Source organism: Dromiciops gliroides, chromosome 3 (assembly GCF_019393635.1).
Source record: "Dromiciops gliroides isolate mDroGli1 chromosome 3, mDroGli1.pri, whole genome shotgun sequence".
Lineage (NCBI taxonomy): Eukaryota > Metazoa > Chordata > Mammalia > Microbiotheria > Microbiotheriidae > Dromiciops > Dromiciops gliroides.
Window position 1 is genome coordinate 668,709,102 of NC_057863.1, and position 20,283 is coordinate 668,729,384.

Here is a 20,283-nt window from a genome sequence, read left to right on the forward strand (position 1 = left end):
CCCCTCTTCTGGAAATGATAGCAATAGCAATAAGACAAGAGAAAGGAAGTAAAGGCATACAGACAAGTAAAGAGCTTAAACTATCCCTGTTCACTGATGATATATTTGATGATTTATTGGGAAAAACCCAGGCAATCACAAAGTATCAAAAAGACAATTAATAGCTTAAGCAATGTTACAGGTTACAAAATGAATGTTCAAAAGTAACTAAGCATTTCTAGATAATAACAAAGTACATAACTGAAGGAATAATTGAGTAATTGAAGGAATAATTGAAAGAGAAATCCTATTCTGAACAAGTAAAATATGCAAAGGATATCTGGGGATCAGTCTCCCAAAGCATATAAGAGTTGTACAGATTCAATTACAAAGGAATTCCCAAAGAAATGAAGGCCAACCTAAAAGCTCAAAGAATATTGAGTGCTCATGGCTAAGTTCTGTTAATATAATAAAAATGACAGCACTACCCCAAATAATTTATACTTTTAATATTATGCTAATGTCATGAGTGAAATTTTACAAAAAGAGTCATCTTGGGGGAAGACCTTAGTTCACATCAAGCCTCAAACACTAAATAGCTGTGTGACTCTGGGCAAAATCCTTAACATCTCTCTCAGTTTTCTCAACTTATGAAAACTGAGGATAATGTTTCTGGGGGTGGCAGAAAGAGAGGGAGCAATGTAGTGAACTCCTCTCCACTCCTAACAGGTCTGGACAATGCACCCGAGTGAATCTTTTTTTTTTTTTAAAGTAATAAACATTTTTGGAGCCAAGATGGCGGAGAGAAGCCAGCAAGCTGCCTGAGCTCTCCTTCGGTTCCCTCAAAAAGAACATTAAATCAAGCCTCTAAATAGATTCTGAAACTACAGAACCTACAAAAAGACAGAGATACACAATCTTCCAACCTAAGATAATTTATAAGACTTCAGGAAATCTTGACACTTGACACTTACTAGCTGTGTGACCCTGGGCAAGTCACTTAGCCCCAATTGCCTCACCCCCCCCCCCCAAAAAAAAAACCAAAACAATTGAGAGAGGTAAAGTAATAAACATTTTTATTTGTAGTTTTGAGTTCCAATTTTTATCCCTCCTTCTCTCACTCTTCTCCCCCCTTCCTGAGGTGGTAAGCAATCAGATATGGGTTATACATGGATGATTATGTAAAACACTACCATATTAGTTATTTTGTACATATTAGTCATTTCGAATAAAAAAATTTAAAGAAAGTGAAAAATAGCATGCTTCAGTTTTTTCCATCAATATCAGTTCTTTTCTGGAGGTGGATAGTATGTTTCATCAATAGTCCTTTGGGATTGTCTTGGATCGTTATATTGTTGAGAATAGCTTTCACAGTTCTTCATCAAACAATATTGTTGTCTCTGTGCATAGTGTTCTCTTGGTTCTGCTCAGTTCACTATACATCAGTTCACACAAGTCTTTCCAGGCCTTTCTGCTTGTTATTTCTTATAGCACAATAATAGAGAATGAATATTATGAGGTGAGCTTTTACCCAGGAGGGACTGAGAGACATAACTGATTTTGTCAGCACTCTCCTAGATCATGTCACCTCCAGCAATCTATACAAAAGCATCTATTTTCCACCTAGTCCTACCTGGTGAGGCTAGAGTAAGAATTCCACTTAGATAAGATGGTGTGGGTGGAGTGAATTCTTTGGGCAACATCAGCAACGTTCTTGAGAGAAGAGGTTTTGAATAGTTAAGCAAAAAGGAGAGGATATTTGGGACCCATATATAAAAATCATTATTAATGTAATAACAAAATAATCTTTTTCTCAAATATTGTCTTCATATCCTTTGTAGTTAATTTGGGTATATATAACAGTCAAAATGACTTAACAGCATTGCTATACACAAAATTCTCCTAGTTCTGCTTATTCTCCTCTTCATTATTTTGTGCAAATTTTCCCATGTTTTCCAAAACCCAAGCTCATTATTTCTTATAGCACAGTGGTATTCCTTCACAGTTGTATATTACAATGTGACCAACCATTCCCCAATTGATAGCACCTCTGCAATTTCCAGTTCTTTTGTAGTACAAAGAGAATTTTTCTCAAATCATGTTTGTGAAGAGATAGTATAGTGATATTGCTGGTTCAAAGGCTATAGGCAGTTTAATAATTCTTCGGGCATAATTGCTCTCAATGTGGATTCTTTGATGTAGAGCAAAAGTATCTCTCCATGTAAAAACCTTTCCATATTGATTACATTCCTATGGTTTCTCTCCACTGTGGATTCTCTGATGCTGAGCAAGAGTGTCTCACTGAGTAAAACTCTTTCCACATTCATGAGGTTTCTCTCCTGAGAGGGTTCTCTGATGTTGAGTAAGATGGGAGTTCTGTGTAAAAGTCTTTCCATATCAATTACCTTCATAAGGTTTCTCCAAAGTGTGGATCCTCTGATGTTGAACAAGAGAGTGTTTCTTTCTATAAGCCTTTCCACATTGCTTACATTCATAAAGTTTCTCTCCAGTGTGCATTCTCTGATGTACAGTAAGACTAGATTTCTGTGTAAAAGCCTTCCCACATTGCTTACATTCATAAGGTTTCTCTCCAGTGTGGATTCTCTGATGCTCAGTAAGACTAGACCTCATTGTAAAAACCTTTCCACATTGCTTACATTCATAAGGTTTCTCACCAGTGTGGGTTCTCTGATGCACAGTAAAACCAGACCTCTTTCTAAAAGCCTTTCCACACTGCTTACATTCATAAGGTTTCTCTCCAGTGTGGATTCTCTGATGCATATTAAGTTTAGACCTGTTTCTAAAAGCCTTTCCACATTGTTTACATTCAAATGGTTTCTCCCCAGTGTGGATTTTCTGATGCATATTAAGACTATACTTCTGTGTAAAAGTCTTTCCACATTGATTACATTCATAAGGTTTCTCTCCAGTGTGGATTCTCTGATGTTGATCAAAATTACATGAGGTAGTAAAAGCCTTTCCACATTGCTTACATTCATAAGGTTTCTCTCCAGTGTGGATTCTCTGATGCATATTAAGTTTAGACCTGTTTCTAAAAGCCTTACCACATTGCTTACATTCATAAGGTTTCTCTCCAGTGTGGATTCTCTGATGCACATTAAGACTAGACCTCAGTGTAAAAGTCTTTCCACACTGATTGCATTCATAAGGTTTCTCTCCAGTATGGATCTTACGATGTGTAGCAAGACTGTTCTTATATTTGAAAGCCTTTCCACACTGATTACATTCATAAGCTTTCTCTCCAGTATGAAATCTCTGATGGGCAGCAAGATTGGAGCTGGATCTGAAAGTCTTTTCACATTGATTACAGTCATACAGTTTCTCTCCAGTGTGGATTCTCTGATGCACATTAAGAGTAGATCTCATTGCAAAAGCCCTTCCACATTGCTTACATTCATAAGGTTTCTCTCCAGTGTGGATTTTCCGATGCCCATTAAGAACAGACCCATCTGAAAAAGCCTTTCCACACTGAGTACATTCATAAGGCTTTTCTCCAGTGTGGATTCTCTGATGTACATTAAGACTAGATTTCTGTGAAAAAGCCTTTCCACATTGCTTACATTCATAAGGTTTCTCTCCAGTATGGATTCTCTGATGCACATTAAGAATAGACCTGCTTGTAAAAACCTTTCCACATTGCTTACATTCATAAGGTTTCTCTCCAGTGTGGATTCTCCGATGCAAATTAAGTTTAGAACTGTTTATAAAAGCCTTCCCACATTGCTTACATTTATAAGGTCTCTCTCCAGTGTGGATTCTCTGATGCACATTTAATTCAGACTTTATTGTAAAAGACTTTCCACACTGATTACATTCAAAAGGTTTCTCTCCAGTGTGGATTCTCTGATGTTGTTCAAAATTAGACCAGGTAGTATAAGCCTTTCCACAATGCTTACATTCATAAAGTTTCTCTCCAGTATGGATTCTTTGATGCACAGTAAGACTAGACTTGATTGTAAAAAGTTTCCCACATTGCTTACATTCATAAGGTTTCTCTCCAGTGTGGATTCTCTGATGCATATTAAGTTTAGACCTGATTGGAAAAGCCTTTCCACATTGCTTACATCCATAAGGTTTCTCTCCAGTGTGGATTCTCTGATGCACATGAAGAGTAGACCTCTGTTTAAAAGTCTTTCCACATTGCTTACATTCATAAGGTTTCTCTTCAGTGTGGATTTTCTGATGCACATTAAGTTTAGACCTCTTTCTAAAATCCTTTCCACATTGCTTACATTCATAAGGTTTCTCTCCAGTGTGGATTCTCTGATGCCCATTAAGACTAGACTTCTGTATAAAAGCCTTTCCACACTGATTACATTCATAAGGTTTCTCTCCAGTATGAATTCTCTGATGGGCTGCAAGATGGCCACTGGATCTGAAAGTCTTTTCACATTGATTACAGTCATACAGTTTCTCTCCAGTGGGGATTCTCTGATGTGTGGCACAGATTTCTCTCCAAGAGAAGTCACAGGGACTGTCACTTGTGAGTCTTTGCTTGTGAGTTTCTTCCAGAGAAAGGCTTAGCTCTGCACTACTCTCCTTCATTTCAAGTCTGATCTCTCCTTCTGAAAGAAACAAATAACAAAACAGAAATACACTGGCACTCTACAGACACATATTTATTTATATTCCCTTGCCTTCACCAGCAGAACAAAACCTCATTTACATTCTGTTGCCCCAGGCAAAGAAAAGAATCTTCAAACTTACATGGGCAAAATCAATGATTATAAAATGTCATTAGCTCACATCCCAACGATGATTTAATTTACAAAGAACTTCACACACACATGGGATCCTCACAAGAAACCAGTGACACAGGATGGGCTGGCATTTTCATCACATTCACAACTCAGGCCATGACCTCAGATTGGCTGGGTGACTTGACCCATATCCCAGCAGCTAAGACTAGAATACAAACCTTGTGAGTGGGCATGCTCTGTCCACATTAATAGACTTATTGTCTCCACTTTTATTCTTCCCATTTCTCTTTCCCTTTCATTGTTTGCACTAGATTCTGAGCTCCTTGACAGCAAGGACTGTCTTTTGCCTTCCTTTGTATCTTCATGGCTTAGCACAATGCATAAAAACAGAAAGTGTTTAATCAGTGTTTCTTGACTGGGCCCGTGACTGATAGCAGGACCTACTCCTCTCCACTTTTGGGGGGGGGGGTGCAATGAGGGTTAAAAGACTTGCCCAAGGTCACACTACTAGTAAATATTAAGTGTCTGAGGTTGGATTTAAACTCAGATCCTCCTGAATCCAGGGCCAGTGCTTTTTCCACCGTGCCACCTAGCTGCCCCCAGGAACTACCCCTTGCCTCAGTCCCTGTATTATGGTCTCTCTCCTGGTTGTTAACAATACATTCAGACCTCAGCAATGGTGGATTTTTTTTGGGGGGAGGGGCGAGGGGAGTAGGCAGGCCAATGAGGGTTAAGTGACTTGCCCACGGTCACACAGCGAGTGAGTGTCAAGTGTCTGAAGCTGGGTTTGAACTCAGGTCCTTCTGAATCCAGGGCCAGTGCTTTCTCCACTGTGCCACCTAGCTGCCCCAGTCAGCCACGTTTGTCTCTTTCTTGCATGTCATCACCTCCTGATGAAACCTGACCAGAGCCAATACTGAAGATCCCAGAGGCTTTGTTCTGGATCCCGAAGGATCTCATGCAATGGGATGCCTGCTAGTCTCTCCCTCCCCGCTTCCTAAACTGAGGTGGTGGTCACCTCCATGAACCTGGCCAACAATTCTCCAAGGAAGGGACAGACACCGAGCCACAGAAATCAGGAAAGGGACTTGGGCTGATGATTTATTCCTTGGATGACTTCAAAGTAAGGCAGCAGCTTTTACTCCACCCTCAGGTGCTACCGGATGAGAGAGAGGGAAAATCATGCATCCAGGCTGCCTGGGTCCACTACCCATTTAGGCTCCGTAATCTCCGAGGGGCCTCATCATGGCCAGCCAATGCTTTGAGATCGCCCTGACCGACTCCCTGGGCTACTCAGCACAGCAGTTTTTCTACATCTTTTCATTCATCCCCAGCCCCTATCCACACCTTCTCACCTGAGACCTTGCTCTCTTATTTCACTGAAAGAAACTGGACATTTATCCAGGGCTATCTTCTCTCATCTCACATAAGTCAGATGTCTTCTTTTCCTTTTTGGCCCAGTCACAGATGAGAAGATCATCCCTCTGCTTGCTAAAGCAAACCTCCTTATGTGTGAAAATGATCCCCTTCAACTCCTTCTTCTGTGTCAACATACTTCTTCCTCTAATATCCCCGTCCTTCACCCATTTTCAGTCTCTCCCACACTAACGATTCCTTCCCTATTACCACAAATAAAACCCTTTCTGTCTCAGGGCACCCTCCCATGATCCATGCCTCCCCAGGAGAGACTGTCCAACATCTTTCAGGAAGAAGCGGCTGGAGATTGCCACTGCCCATGGGTGTCTCCGATGCCTCTCCCCGGCTTTCTCTGGAACTGCAGTCTAGCTCCCAACTTCATAGTGCGACTGAAAACCTTTCCTCTGAGATCACCAACAATCTTGAAATTGCTCAATTCAGCGGCCAATTGATAAATAAAAAATAAAATAAATAAAAATAAAAATAATGCTCCTGACTCCGGGGCCGGTGCTTCATCCACTGCGCCACCTAGCGGCCCTCAATAGCCATTTCTTTTTGTTTTGTTTTGGTTTTTTTGTTTTGTTTTTTTTTTAGTGAGGCAATTGGGGTTAAGTGACTTGCCCAGGGTCACACAGCCAGTAAGTGTTAAGTGTCTGAGGCCGGATTTGAACTCAGGTAATCCTGACTCCAGGGCCGGTGCTCTATCTACTGCGCCACCTAGTTGCCCTCAATGGCCATTTCTTAACCCTCTTGCTTCTTGACTTCCCTGCAGGCTTTGACACAGTCAATCACCCCCGTTTCTCGATACTCTTCTCTCTAGATTTTAGTGACATGACTCCCTGCTGGTTCTCCTTCTACTATATCCAAAATGAAACTCTTCCTGCTTTCCTAATGCTCTCTGGGGTATCCTTCCAATAGTGTAATCTCGCATCTCACTGCCTCTCACACATTCACACTCCTTGCCCCCATATTCAGTCTGCCTCAAAGTCCTGTGATTCCCCCTTTGTAACATCTCCTCCAACACTGTCCCTTTCTTCATTGGGGACTCAATCATCTCACACCTGAGATCCTGCAAGAGCCTCGTGGTTGGTCCCATTGCCTCAAGCCTCCCCCCAATCCAGTCACTCCTCCCCCCCAGTTGTCAAGTTCATCTTCCTAAAGCTCTTACCTGACCAAGTCACCACCTACTCCGCAACCTCCAGTGGCTCCCCAGCAAAAGGATCAAATAGAAAATCCTCTCTAGGCCTCTGCTATTTGTACAGGCTTCTCTCTGCCTATTCTCCCCTCCTCCCATATATGGTATCATCCAGGGATATGGGCCTCCTTTCTGTTCTGTGAACAGAACACTGCACTTCGGGACTCCAGGGGTCTTCTTCCCTCTCCTTGTTGCCTGGAATCCTCACCCTGGCTTCCCTGAAGCCCCAGGTAGAGCCCTCCTGCCCCAGTAATTTCCCATTCCCCTTTAAATTTAGGACCCTCCCTCTCTTGACCGCCTCCAATTCATCCTGCCTGTTGTCTGCCCAAGCGGACCGTGAGCTTCATGAGAGTGGGGGGTGTGCCCTGCCCCTCTTTACGCCCCTGGTGCTTGGCACAGGGCCTGGCTTGCAGCAGGCACTCAAGTGTTTTTAGACTTGAAGAAGTTCTAAGAGAGAGCTGATAATGGACAGCCTCATCCCTTTACCCACTTCCAGGAGAATTCCATGCCCACAGATTCTAAACAATGACTTCTTACAGAATCCCAGAGGATCACTGGAAGCCAGCTAAAAGGAGGAGAAGTCCAGTCCCCTCATTGTACAGATCCAGAAACTGAGGCTCAGTGATTGGCCTGGGAAGCCGCTGCTAGGAAGTATCCGAGAAAGATTCCCAAGGTCTTTGTGCACTGAAATCGAGCCCTTGCTTCCCCCAACCCCTAGAGGTCTCCTGTCATCCAAAGTCTCCTATACCTGCTGTCACCTCACTCACCTGCAGAGCAGTGCCTCAGGCCTTCTTGCTCCAGCATCCCTGGTGCTTCCCTTGGCTCCAAATAAGAGATCACATCTTCTCTGGGAACTGGAAGACCTGGGCAAGAAAAGCAGTTAGAGATGAGGATGGAGAGAAACTTCAACTTTAGTCCTCCTCAGGGAAAGGAGAGAGGATGCAGGACCACCTGATTTTGAGGTTCACCCCATCATGTTCACACATGTGAGTCTATACTCCCCCATTAGTGCTTGTAATGCAAATAACCCAAAATAGGAGGTGTTGTACAACCTGTTCTGAGAAACAGACAAGTCCTCACCCCCCACTCCCATCCTGTTATGCTCCATTCTGGAAGAAGCCTCTAACCCCAGAGCAGCCTTGAGCCTGATCGACAGGCACCTTGGAATAAGAAAATGTGGGCTTGGTGCACCTTCTCCAAAGAAAGATGGACTCCTTCCATAGGTTAAAGGGAGCTGGTAGTGCAGTAGAGAGAGCCCTGGGCCCAGAGACAGGAAGACCTTAGTTTAAATCCAGCTTCACACAGTTCGTAGCTTCGTGCCCCATGGCAAGAAACTTAGCCTCTGTTTGCTTCAGTTTCCTATCATCTAATTTGGAACGTTATTGTGAGGATCAAATGGCAAAACATTTTTTAAAATTTGATTTTTAATTTATGGAATGAAACAAGTATTTCTATAACGTGAGAAGAAAAAAAATCATTTCAGACAAAAGTTATATCTACTGTGCACAACTTGCTGTTCGTCTCAAATAGAAAACAAAATTATCATGTCAATTTTTTCTTCCCTCCCACCCCCAACCTAGATGATTACCATTGCCGAGAAATAGATGTGTATACACACACACACACACACACATAATTATTAATGATGGGTTTTTTGGGGGACCCAGTGACCCTACCCCACCTCAGAAAGTCTGACTGGTTTGTCAGAGACAGCCCAGAGTCCTTAGAAATGGAAATCAAACTCAGTAGAGTCAATAGAAACCACCCCTGCCCGAAAGCCTTTGCCTTTATAGAAAACAGCCCAGCACTGCTCATTTTGGTATCGAACCCCCTTAGGCCCTGTCTTTTTTTGTGGGGCAATGAGGGTTAAGTGACTTTCCCAGGGTCACACATCTTGTAAGCGTCAAGTGTCTGAGGCCGCATTTGAACTCAGGTTCTTATGAATCCAGGGCCAATGCTTTATCCACTGGGATACCTAGCTGCCGCTTTTTTTTTCTTTTCTTTTCTTTTTTTTTAAGGTCCTGTCAACCAGTGGATTTGAATGAAGCTAGCCAATTAGCTTTGAGCACTGTGTAAGGGCTGCCTCTCCTCTGGACTGAAGGAGGCTTACATTCTCTCATGCACTCTCTTGGCCTAGGGATGCTGAAGGAGGCAGCCAGGCATCCCCCCTTGGTCTCTTCTCTATCTAGGTAATACAGGGCTTCTGAATTTTGGAGCTATGTGCTCTCTCTTTACTAACATTTAATATGATTTAATAAATGCTTAATGCCTAAACCACTGCAATAACCTCTAATTTAAAAGTAGCAATATATTAGAAATCCCAGCTAAGTTGCCCAATAACTTAGCACAGAGACAGGTCCCCCCCAATAATTTAAAATGCCACATACATATACACATACATATATACCTATATGTAAAATTATTTTATATATGTTTCTGTGTATCGGTTTTTTCTCTGGATGGAGCTAGCATCTTCCTTCATATGTCATTTAGAGTCAAATAACTTATTTACTAAAAGTCTTTCCTAAAACAATATTGTCATTACTGTAATAGAAAGAAAGCACTTGGGAGAACACCTGGCAAATAATAGGTGGAAATCAATGCTTATTCTCTTCTGTTCTTTCCCACCATCTGTGCTGGAATTTGAGGGCAATAGGAAGGAAGATTAAGGACAAACTTCTTAAAGTAGGGATGAGTGCTTTAGGCTACCAATTGAGGCTTGTTAAAAAGAAGATTATTCCAAATACAAGACCCACCCCCAAGTGGAAGGGTGGCAAGGAAAATCTGCCTGAGCAGTTCTCAGAGATTTGACAGTGTAAAAATATTATTTCAACTTAACTTGGGCCCTAATCTGTGGACTTTTGGCTGGCTCTCTGACTGCTTTTAGCTTAATATGGGCCTTTAAACATTTTCACACAGCTTTTCCCAAATTGATAAGCAAATGCCTCTTTTTAATTAATAAAGCAGGGCTTATTTATATGAAACAATTCAGAAATAAGGATACAGGAAAATAAGATATACAACCTGAAATCTCAGCCAACACTCTCCACTTTTTCTTTTAACTCCCTCTCCTAAGGGTATGCTGGCCACTGCCTCTGTGGCCTGCAGCCACGCCTCCCTCAGACAGGTTGGCCTTCAGTCCTCTCCAACTTTCTCAGGCCCATGCTTCTTTTAACTCAAAAGCCCCCTGCTTCACTGCTCCCTTCACTTTGTCCACCCCCTTACATCTCCCTGTGTCTCTTTTTGTTAACCTCCTTTCTTAGGTGAAACTCAGGCTGGCCACCCCAGTGTCAGCTGAGCCCCATGCCGTGCGCACAGGGAGCTGGGTGCTGAGCAAAACAAACTCCAGTGTTCCTGAGATTTTTTGTGTGCCTTTCTGCTGTGTGCAAGGGCTGTGCTGTGCCACGCCCAGGGTCTGGGGTTTTTTGTCTACGAAGCTTAGCCAGTTCAGAGGCCCCCCCACCCTGCAGTTGAAATGGAGGGGCAGGGGCAGCTCTGCTTGGGGAACCTGAGGCTAATTTTAATGCCTACAACAGACAACATTTACATCCAACCTCTGGGATTAGTTTCATATCTGAGTCGCTTCCACACTGATTTGATCTTGGATCTGTGACCACCTAGAATTGGTAAGAGACAACTTCAGGAGACACAAAGGAGACCCTCAGTTTCCTGTTACACAATGCAAAGACTTTCTCTAGGGAAACCGGGCAGCAGGAGGGCCCTGTGTCTTGGACCCAGGAAACTAGCACTTTTCCCATTCTAGCATTTCATTAATGTTTCAAACCCTGCACATTGAGGAATGAAGATATTCCCTTTGACTGGAGACTCAGAGTTACCAGGGGAAGTGTCCTTACCCAGGGAGAGCAGGTTCCGGGCATTCTCCAGCATGACCTCCTTGTACAACTCCTTCTGAGGGGGGTCCAAGAGGCCCCACTCCTTCTTGGTGAAGCGCACAGCCACATCCTTGAATGTCACCGTCTCCTAAATCATCAGAAGTCAGAGGACAAAGAGCTGAAAGACACTTCAGAATTCAATAGTCCAGCAGGAAGGGATTTGCCCAAAGGTCCATACCCTTGATGAGAGTCAGAACCAGCCCTTACTCTCAGAATAATGTGGATCACTGCTGGTGTCAGAGAACACTGCTCCATGGTAGGGAAGATCGTCTCCTGCTCGATTCCCTCTCTTGTCGACCTTTTATTTGTCTCAAACGTTTTCCTAGAAATCTCAACCCTGTGTCCAAGCTCTCCTGGTCCTCCAAGTGCTAGTTGCCCCCAGGGCCGGCAATTCCACCCACTCACACCCCAGGACAAGTAGACTTTTGAGGCACTGTATGTAAAACGTAGAGCTATAAAGGCAAGGCAAGGCAACAACACCTCAAAGGGCACTATTCAGGGCCTACTGCTTTCCACCTGTAGTTGCTTTGTTCTCAAACAGGCCTGATTCCAGGAGTCAACTTAAGAGGTGTGAAGAAGCTGAATGAGGGTAGTTGCTGTATGCATGAAGAAAGGGCTAATATAAAAGCTCTAATGGTCACAGAAATGACAGGAGACAGAGGGGGCTCGGGATCCCCTTCAGAGCAGCAAATGACTCCTGAGTCAGAGCTCCTCTTCTCTGCATCCCCTCTCCCTAGCTAACCCACACTATCTAGACAACAAGACTGCTTGACTTAGGAGGGACTGAAGCTGGGGAAGGCTGAGGATGGGGAGGGCTCTGAAATGGGGCCTCCAGGGAAACACCAGGGGAAGCCCGAGACCAAAGCCCCAGACAGGGGGACCGGCAGGCATCCAATGGCTCGACAAGCTGCGGTCCGTGATGGTGATGGAATATGACGGTGCTACAAGAAAGGACAAGCAGGATGATTTCAGAAGGGCCTGGGAAGACACGTAGGGCATGATGTCTAGTGAGGAGAGCAGAACCAGGATGCTGAGGAAGTGGGATAACTCTTCTCAGCAAGACAACGATCCAAGACGATCCCAAAAGACTATCCACCTCCAGAGAAAGAAGTGATACCTATTTTTCAATTAGATAATAAATTAATTTAGAATTTCCCCCACCTTACATGTAAAAACAGATTGTAACATCGGTTTTAAAAAATTCTCTTCCTTCTTCTCTACCCCCCCCTCCCGCCTTAAGAACTCAGTATGTTATACACGTGCAGTCATGGAAAACACAGCAGACAAACACAGTTCAGAAAAAGCAAGTAACCACTACCACCAAATACACCATCAGTTGAAAGGGCTGATATTGAGTGAACACAGACTGAAGCACAGTATTTTTTCACTTTCATTCTTTCTCTTACTGGAGTTTTCTTATAGAAAACGACTGCTAATGTTTTACGTAATTGTACATATATAACCTATATCTGAGTCCTTACCTCCTCAGGGAGGTAAGGGGAGGGAGGGAGGGAGGGACAGGATTGGGAACTGAAACCTTTAAATGAAAATCTGTATTTAAAAGCCAAGGAAGTGGGGGCAGGGAAGCAGGAGGCCTGGGGAAGGGGGGCAGAGGGGCAAGCGGCCCAAGAGTAGCGGGTTGAAATCAGGGGGGCCAGGACAGAACTTTGGTTCCTACAACCAAGGTGGGGGTCCTCAGGGCAGGCAGAAGCCATGGATCCTTACGGGGGCTGGGCCTGAAGGCAGGAGCTGGGACTTCTGGGTTTTCGGAGGCAAATTCTGAAGATCGGGAAAGTGGGACCCAATGGTGCTTTATCCACTGCAATGGTCAACCTGGGGAAGGCGACCCTGGACTGGGAGGCTGGAAAAGAGTGAGGGGGCGGGGGCCAGGCCTGGGAGGGAGGTGTGTCCCTGGGGCCTGCAGGGCACTCACCATGACGCCAGACGAGGCCCGGTGGCACGGGCAGCAGACAGTAGACAGGGTCTGTGCAGGGTCCGGGCTCAGATCCACGTGCGCCAGGGACCTGAGCCTGGGCAGCTGGCTTCCAGGAAGCAGAGATAGCAGCTTCAGGGGAGGAGGCTCCCAGGGAAGGAGGCGGGGCTTCCTGCTTCCAGGCAGTGCACCCTGGGAGGGCCTCCTGCACCTGGCCCAGCCCCTGAGGCCCCAGGACCAGCCAATCACATAGGGGCCAGCGGCTCAGGACCCCGCCTCCCTCCCTTCTCCCAGCCCTGTCCTCCCACCAGGCGGGGCATCTCTCAGAGCTCCTCCTCCCCCATCTCCCTCTGGCCTCAGGCCACCAGGACAAGTGAAAGGAGGGGGATGCAGTCAGATGGCTCTTAGGAAAACTGGGATTCTCTGTAGCATTAGTAACTGCCCATCCTGAGGTCACTGGAATGAATGTCTCCTCATCTGCATTAGAATGTGGGCTCATGGAAGGCTTTCTCCCACAGCCATAAGTGGGATGTTTGACCCTCAGGTCAGATGTGCAGGCAAAACACACTTAGAAGTGAACATTATGTTTTCCAGCAGTTTTTTGTCAAAAACTGAGTTCCCCTCCCAGAAGGTGGAGTCTTTGGGTTTATCAAACAGTAGATTACTATAGTCATTCACTACTCTGTCTCCTGTGCCCAGCCTATCCCACTGATCCACCATGCTATTTCTTAGCCACTACCAAATGGTATGGATGACTGCTGCTTTGTAGAAAAGCTTCAGATTTGGTACAGCTAGCACACCTTCCTGGGCATTTCTTTTTTCATTAGTTCCCTTGATATTCTTGGCCTTTTGTTCTTCCAGATGAATTTTGCTATTATTTTTTCTAGATCGATAACACAATTTTTAGGTAGTCTGATTGTTGTGGCGCTGAATAAGTAAATTAATTTAGGTAGAACTGTGATTTTTATTATATTACCTTGTCCTATTCATGAGCAATTGATATTTTTCCTATTATTTAGATCTGATATTATTTGTGTGAAAAGTGTTTTGTAATTCTGTTTGTAGAGGTCCTGGGTTTGTCTTGGCCCCCAAATATTTTATATTGTCTAGAGTTACTTTAAATGGAATTTCCCTATCTCTTGCCGCTGAGCTTTGTTGGTCATGTGTAGAAATGCTGATGATTTATGTGGGTTTATTTTATATTCTGCAACTTTAGTGAAGTTCTTCATTGTCTCAAGTAGTTTTTTAGTTGATTCTTTAAGTTTACCAGCATATTATTGTCATGGGGTGCAGAGCACCCCAGAAGTTCTCTGGGGCACATCAAGGAACCTTCTCCTTGAGAAACTAAACCAGAGGACAGATAATGCCTAGAGAGATAAACTGAACCAAATCAGACTGAGCTAGCTTGGGATTCCTACCCTTCATTCTGGTCTCCCTTACCCTGGGGAGATAAGTTTGGGTGTGGCTGTGGCCTTTGCTTCTGAAGAGGGATCTGTAGCCACCCCTCACCCCATTCCTTTAGTCACTACCAGTGGGGGATGGTCCTCCACTCCTCACCCAATTCCCCCAGCTACCACCAGTGGGGGATGGTCCACCTTCACTAAAGGAACTTTCCACAGGCAGATGGTCCACCCCCATCAGGCCTCTATAAAAGTACCTTCCAGTCTCCTGTTCGAGGAGATTTGGTACCCTTGAGCCATGTGCTTTGTGCCTGTCTCCCCATGAAAAGTCCAAGGATTTCTTGCATGGTTTCCCTCCCCCCACCCTTCCCTTCCCTTGCTCCTAAATAAACTACCACCTTATTCTAACTAAATTTTGTGTGCAAGAGGGTGTAATTCTTTAAAGAGGAATTCCTAAGAACCCCAACCCTTAACCAACCCTGTACCCCATTTCCCCCATTACATTATCTATAAAGAGTGATAGTTTTGTTTCCTCCTTCCCTATTCTAATTCCTTAGCCAATGCCAAATAGTTTTGATGATTGCTGCTTTATAATATAGTATTAAGTCTGGTACCGCTAGGCCACCTTTCTTTGCATTTTTTCCCATTACTTCCCTTGATAGTCTTGACCTTTTGTACTTTCATATGAATTTTTTTTCTAGCTCTGGTAATAAGAATATATGGATCACCTGGATTTGATGGAGGTACCTTATTATCCAAGGGGAGTTTTATGAAACCTTGGATTAATAGAAGCAAAATGTCCTTCAACTGAACTCCAAACCTGACTTACCCAGTGACTTTTTTTCCCTCAGGATAGTAAGTCCCTATCTTATCGTAACATCTGGGCATCCTCATCCTTGCCAAACCCTTTTTTGGAATCGTATAGTCTTATCATGATGCTTCTCTTTTTCCTCCATACTTGTAATAACTGAAATTGTTAAATTTCTTTTTGCTTCTGGGTTGATTTCTGTATCATACTATTGAAACTGACAATGCCCTGTAATCAGTGCACTAAAGCCATATATACCCTGTGTAAATTTATTTTGATTTGGGGAACGCAGTCAGGTTGTACATTTTATTTCCCTGTATTCTTTTTGTGTGTGTGTGTGTGAGGCAATTGGGGTTAAGTGACTTGCCCAGAGTCACACAGCTAGTAAGTGTTAAGTGTCTGAGGCCGGATTTGAACTCAGGTCCTCCTGAATCCAGGGCTGGTGCTCTATCCACTGCGCCACCTAGCTGTCCTCCCTGTATTCTTTTTTTGTTTTGTTTTGTTTTTTGTTTTTTAGTGAGGCAATTGGGGTTAAGTGACTTGCCCAGGTTCACACAGCTAGTAAGTGTCAAGTGTCTGAGGCTAGATTTGAACTCAGGTCCTCCTGAATCCAGGGCCGGTGCTCTACCCACTGTACCACCTAGCTGCCCCTGTATTCTTAATTTAAATTGTATCTCATAAATAAACTCTGCTTTGATTATTTAGTTGAGAGGCTTCCTAATCTTTTGCTTTTCAATTTTGGAGTGGAGCAGTGTGGTGGAACTTTATAAACGGCCCACATTAAATTAATAGCAGTCAGATAGACAGTCAGATAGCCAAATAGTCAAAAGTCCCCAGATTAGTCCTCCAGTCAGATTAGTCCTCAAATCAGGCCCAATCAGTAAAAATATTCTTACAACCCTCAGAAATGGGGAGTCCTCTGAGCTTCTCTCTTAGGAGGGAAGTCTTCACATGATCATGTTTTGTTAACTTTTTTCTTGGGACAATAAAATATTAAATTGATATTTATGGTTTTTCTGTCTGTCTCTGATTTGCTTTTGTAAGAGGACAGGTATATTTTTTCTGTCTGTCTCTGATTTGTTTTCATAGGAGAAATTAAATATTTCTCTGATCTCTTTTGTAGGAGACAGGCTGATATATCATGTTCTCTGATTTGGTTCACTGTAGGAGATATAAAATGTAATTTCTCTGATTTGTTTATTAATTTGTAGGAGAGATTAAACATTATTTCTCTGATTTGTTTGTAGGAGACAGGCAGATACAAAAGCTATATTTTAATATTTGACAGCTCAATGAAATACTTTTTTGGTAGTTTGAAAGTACAACCCACTTATGCTAAAAATATAATGAAAAGTATAGAGTTGGTGGGACCATTTTCAGTATCACAAAAACATATATCTAAAACTAAAAGTATCACATGAAACAGGGTTATATTAGGATCTTTTCTAATAAATGCAGGGGTGAAGCAAGGATGGTTAGTCTCCCCCCTCTTTTGGAAATGCTAACAACAGCAATAAGACAAGAGAAAGGAAGTAAAGGCATAAAGACAGGTAAAGAGCTTAAACTATCCCTGTTCACTGATGATATGATGGTTTACTGGGAAAATCCCAGCCAATCAGCATTGCTATACACAACATTCTCTTAGTGGTGCTTACTCTCCTCTTCATTATTTTGTTCAATTTTTTCCATGTTTTTCAAAACCCAAGCTCATTATTTCTTATAGCACAGTGGGATTCTTTCACAATCATATATTACAATTTGCCCAATCATTCCCCAATTGATAGTATATCCAAAATTTCCAGTTCTTTTCTGGAACATACAAAGAGCACAAAGAGAGCTGCTATAAATATTCTAGAACATATGAAATATTTTCCTTTTTCTCAAATCATGTTTGCAAAGAGATAGTATAGTGATATTTCTGGGTCAAAAGTTATAGGCAGTTTAATAATTCTTCGGGCATAATTGCTCTCAATGTGGATTCTTTGATGTAGAGCAACAGTATCTCTCCATGTAAAAACCTTTCCATATTGATTACATTCATATGGTTTCTCTTCATTGTGGATTCTTTGATACTGAGCAAGAGTGACTCACTGACTAAAACTCTTTCCACATTCATATGGTTTCTCTCCTGAGTGGATTCACTAATGTTGAGTAAGATGGGGATTCTGTGTAAAAGTCTTTCCACTTCATAAGGTTTCTCCAAAGTGTGGATTCTCTGATGTTGAACAAGAGAGTTTTTCTTTCTAAAAGCCTTTCAACATTGCTTACATTCATAAAGTTTCTCTCCAGTATGGATTCTCTGATGTACAGTAAGACTAGATTTCTGTGTAAAAGCCTTTCCACATTGATTACATTCATAAGGTTTCTCTCCAGTGTGGATTCTCTGATGCACATTAAGTTTAGACCTCTTTCTAAAAGCCTTTCCACATTGCTTACATTCATAAGGTTTCTCTCCACTGTGGATTTTCTGATGCACATTAAGTTGAGACTTCTTTCTAAAAGACTTTACACATTGTTTACATTCATAAGGTTTTTCTCCACTGTGGATTCTCTGATGCACATTAAGATGAGACCTTAGTGTAAAAGTCTTTCCACATTGCTTACATTCATAAGGTTTCTCTCCACTGTGGATTCTCTGATGCACATTAAGTTGAGACCTCTTTCTAAAAGCCTTTCCACATTGCTTACATTCATAAGGTTTCTCTCCAGTGTGGATTCTCTGATGCACATTAAGACGAGACCTCAGTGTAAAAGTCTTTCCACATTGATTACATTCATAAGGTTTCTCTCCAGTATGGATCTTACGATGTGCACCCAGACTGCTCTTATATTTGTAAGCCTTTCCACACTGATTACATTCATAAGCTTTCTCTCCAGTGTGGATTCTCTGATGGGTAGCAAGATGGGAACTGGATCTGAAAGCCTTTCCACATTGCTTACATCCATAAGGTTTCTCTCCAGTGTGGATTCTCTGATGCACATGAAGAGTAGATCTCTGTTTAAAAGTCTTTCCACATTGCTTACATTCATAAGGTTTCTCTCCAGTGTGTACTCTCTGATGCTCCACAAGAATGTGTCTCTGAGTAAAAGGCTTTCCACACTGCTTACATTCATAAGGTTTCTCTCCAGTGTGGATTCTCTGATGCATATTAAGTTTAGACCTATTTCTAAAATCCTTTCCACATTGATTACATTCATAAGGTTTCTCTCCAGTGTGGATTTTATGATGCCCATTAAGACTAGACTTCTGTGTAAAAGCCTTTCCACACTGATTACATTCATAAGGTTTCTCTCCAGTATGAATTCTCTGATGGGCTGCAAGATGGCCACTGGATCTGAAAGTCTTTTCACATTGATTACAGTCATACAGTTTCTCTCCAGTGGGGATTCTCTGATGTGTGGCACAGATTTCTCTCCAAGAGAAGTCACAGGGACTGTCACTTGTGAGTCTTTGCTTGTGAGTTTCTTCCAGAGAAAGGCTTAGCTCTGCACTACTCTCCTTCATTTCAAGTCTGATCTCTCCTTCTGAAAGAAACAAATAACTGTGAGATTTAAAATTGGATATTAGATCATAAATCTCCCCTCTTTAACCTTTCCCTTAATTTATCTCCCAGACTAGTAAACGGAAGAAGCTTCTGGTTTTCTAGTTAGAGCTTTTATTGTATGGTAGTCACAAGGTGATGTTGATTAGAAGGATAGGAAAGTAGAAATACAATACAAATCGTCTTAAGTCTAAGCTTAGTCTATATTCCGTATAAAACTCACCAAAAGCCCAAGGCCACCTTTGGGGAGGGAGAGAGAGACTGTGTCAAGCACGTGCTGCTGCTAACGAGAGCTGGGCCCAGTCGAACTCTTGTCAGCATCAGCCTGTGCAGCGCAGTCAGGAGACCAGCAGAGCAGGAAAAAGCTCCTACTTCCATTTTCTCCTTGCCTTTTAAGCTCGCACCCCGGAAGTTGAGTGTGTAGCAGGCAGTCTGATGTGCACAGCAGGCAGACTGGCGAGCGTAGCTCATGCCGTTGGTCTCCTCCCCGAAAGGGTGGTCCTTCAAAAACTGGCATCTTTCAGTTATCCTAACTGACTGTTAAAAAACTTTCATTTTTTTTTTTTTTACCACATAACAAAACAGAAATACACTGGCACTCTACAGACACATATTTATTTATATTCCCTTGCCTTCACCAGCAGAACAAAACCTCATTTACATTCTGTTGCCCCAGGCAAAGAAAAGAATCTTCAAACTTACATGGGCAAAATCAATGATTATAAAATGTCATTAGCTCACATCCCAACGATGATTTAATTTACAAAGAACTTCACACACACATTGGATCCTCACAAGAAACCAGTGACACAGGATGGGCTGGCATTTTCATCACATTCACAACTCAGGCCGTGACCTCAGATTGGCTGGGTGACTTGACCCATATCCCAGCAGCTGAGACTAGAATACAAACCTTGTGAGTGGGCATGCTCTGTGCACAGTAATAGACTTATTGTCTCCACTTTTATTCTTCCCATTTCTCTTTCCCTTTCATTGTTTGCACTAGATTTTGAGCTCCTTGACAGCAAGGACTGTCTTTTGCTTTCCTTATATTCCTCCTTATTTTTCCCCCTTATATGGGGAAGAATTATTTGAAGGCCTCGGGTAAGGATTATTGTTCGGCTGTGGATTCGTTCATAGTTGGTATTAGCTAAACAGAATAATATAGAGGAGGTTAGGCCATGGGCGATTATTAGGGTAGTAGCTCCTATAAAGCTTAGTGTAGGTTGTATAAGGGCAGCAATAATGACTAAGCCTATGTGGCTAACAGAGGAATAAGCGATAAGAGATTTTAGGTCTGTTTGGCGTAAGCAGATAGAGCTTGTTATAATTATGTCTCATATGTATAGAATAATGAAGGGATAGGCTAGGTTAGTAGTGACTGGTTGAATGAAAA

At 42.8% G+C, this 20,283-nt stretch overlaps 2 protein-coding genes across 2 annotated transcripts in view; both read right to left on the reverse strand.

The window, feature by feature from the left end:
• Positions 1-1,383: 1,383 nt before the first annotated feature.
• LOC122745598 (zinc finger protein 420-like) lies at positions 1,384-13,296 on the reverse strand. Its single transcript, XM_043990966.1, has 4 exons — positions 13,138-13,296; positions 11,166-11,292; positions 8,079-8,174; positions 1,384-4,565 (listed from the first exon to the last, which is right to left on the reverse strand). Exons 1-4 carry the CDS (start codon positions 13,138-13,140, stop codon positions 2,377-2,379), a joined length of 2,415 nt encoding a protein of 804 aa, XP_043846901.1. The 5' UTR covers positions 13,141-13,296; the 3' UTR covers positions 1,384-2,376.
• Positions 13,297-16,580: 3,284 nt separating this feature from the next.
• LOC122746669 (zinc finger protein 571-like) overlaps positions 16,581-20,283 on the reverse strand; it is a 31,717-nt gene continuing 28,014 nt past the window's right edge. The window contains exon 4 of the mRNA XM_043992477.1: positions 16,581-18,870. Coding sequence (XP_043848412.1) covers positions 17,600-18,870 — 1,271 coding nt within the window. The 3' untranslated portion in view covers positions 16,581-17,599. The remainder of the gene's footprint in view (positions 18,871-20,283) is intronic.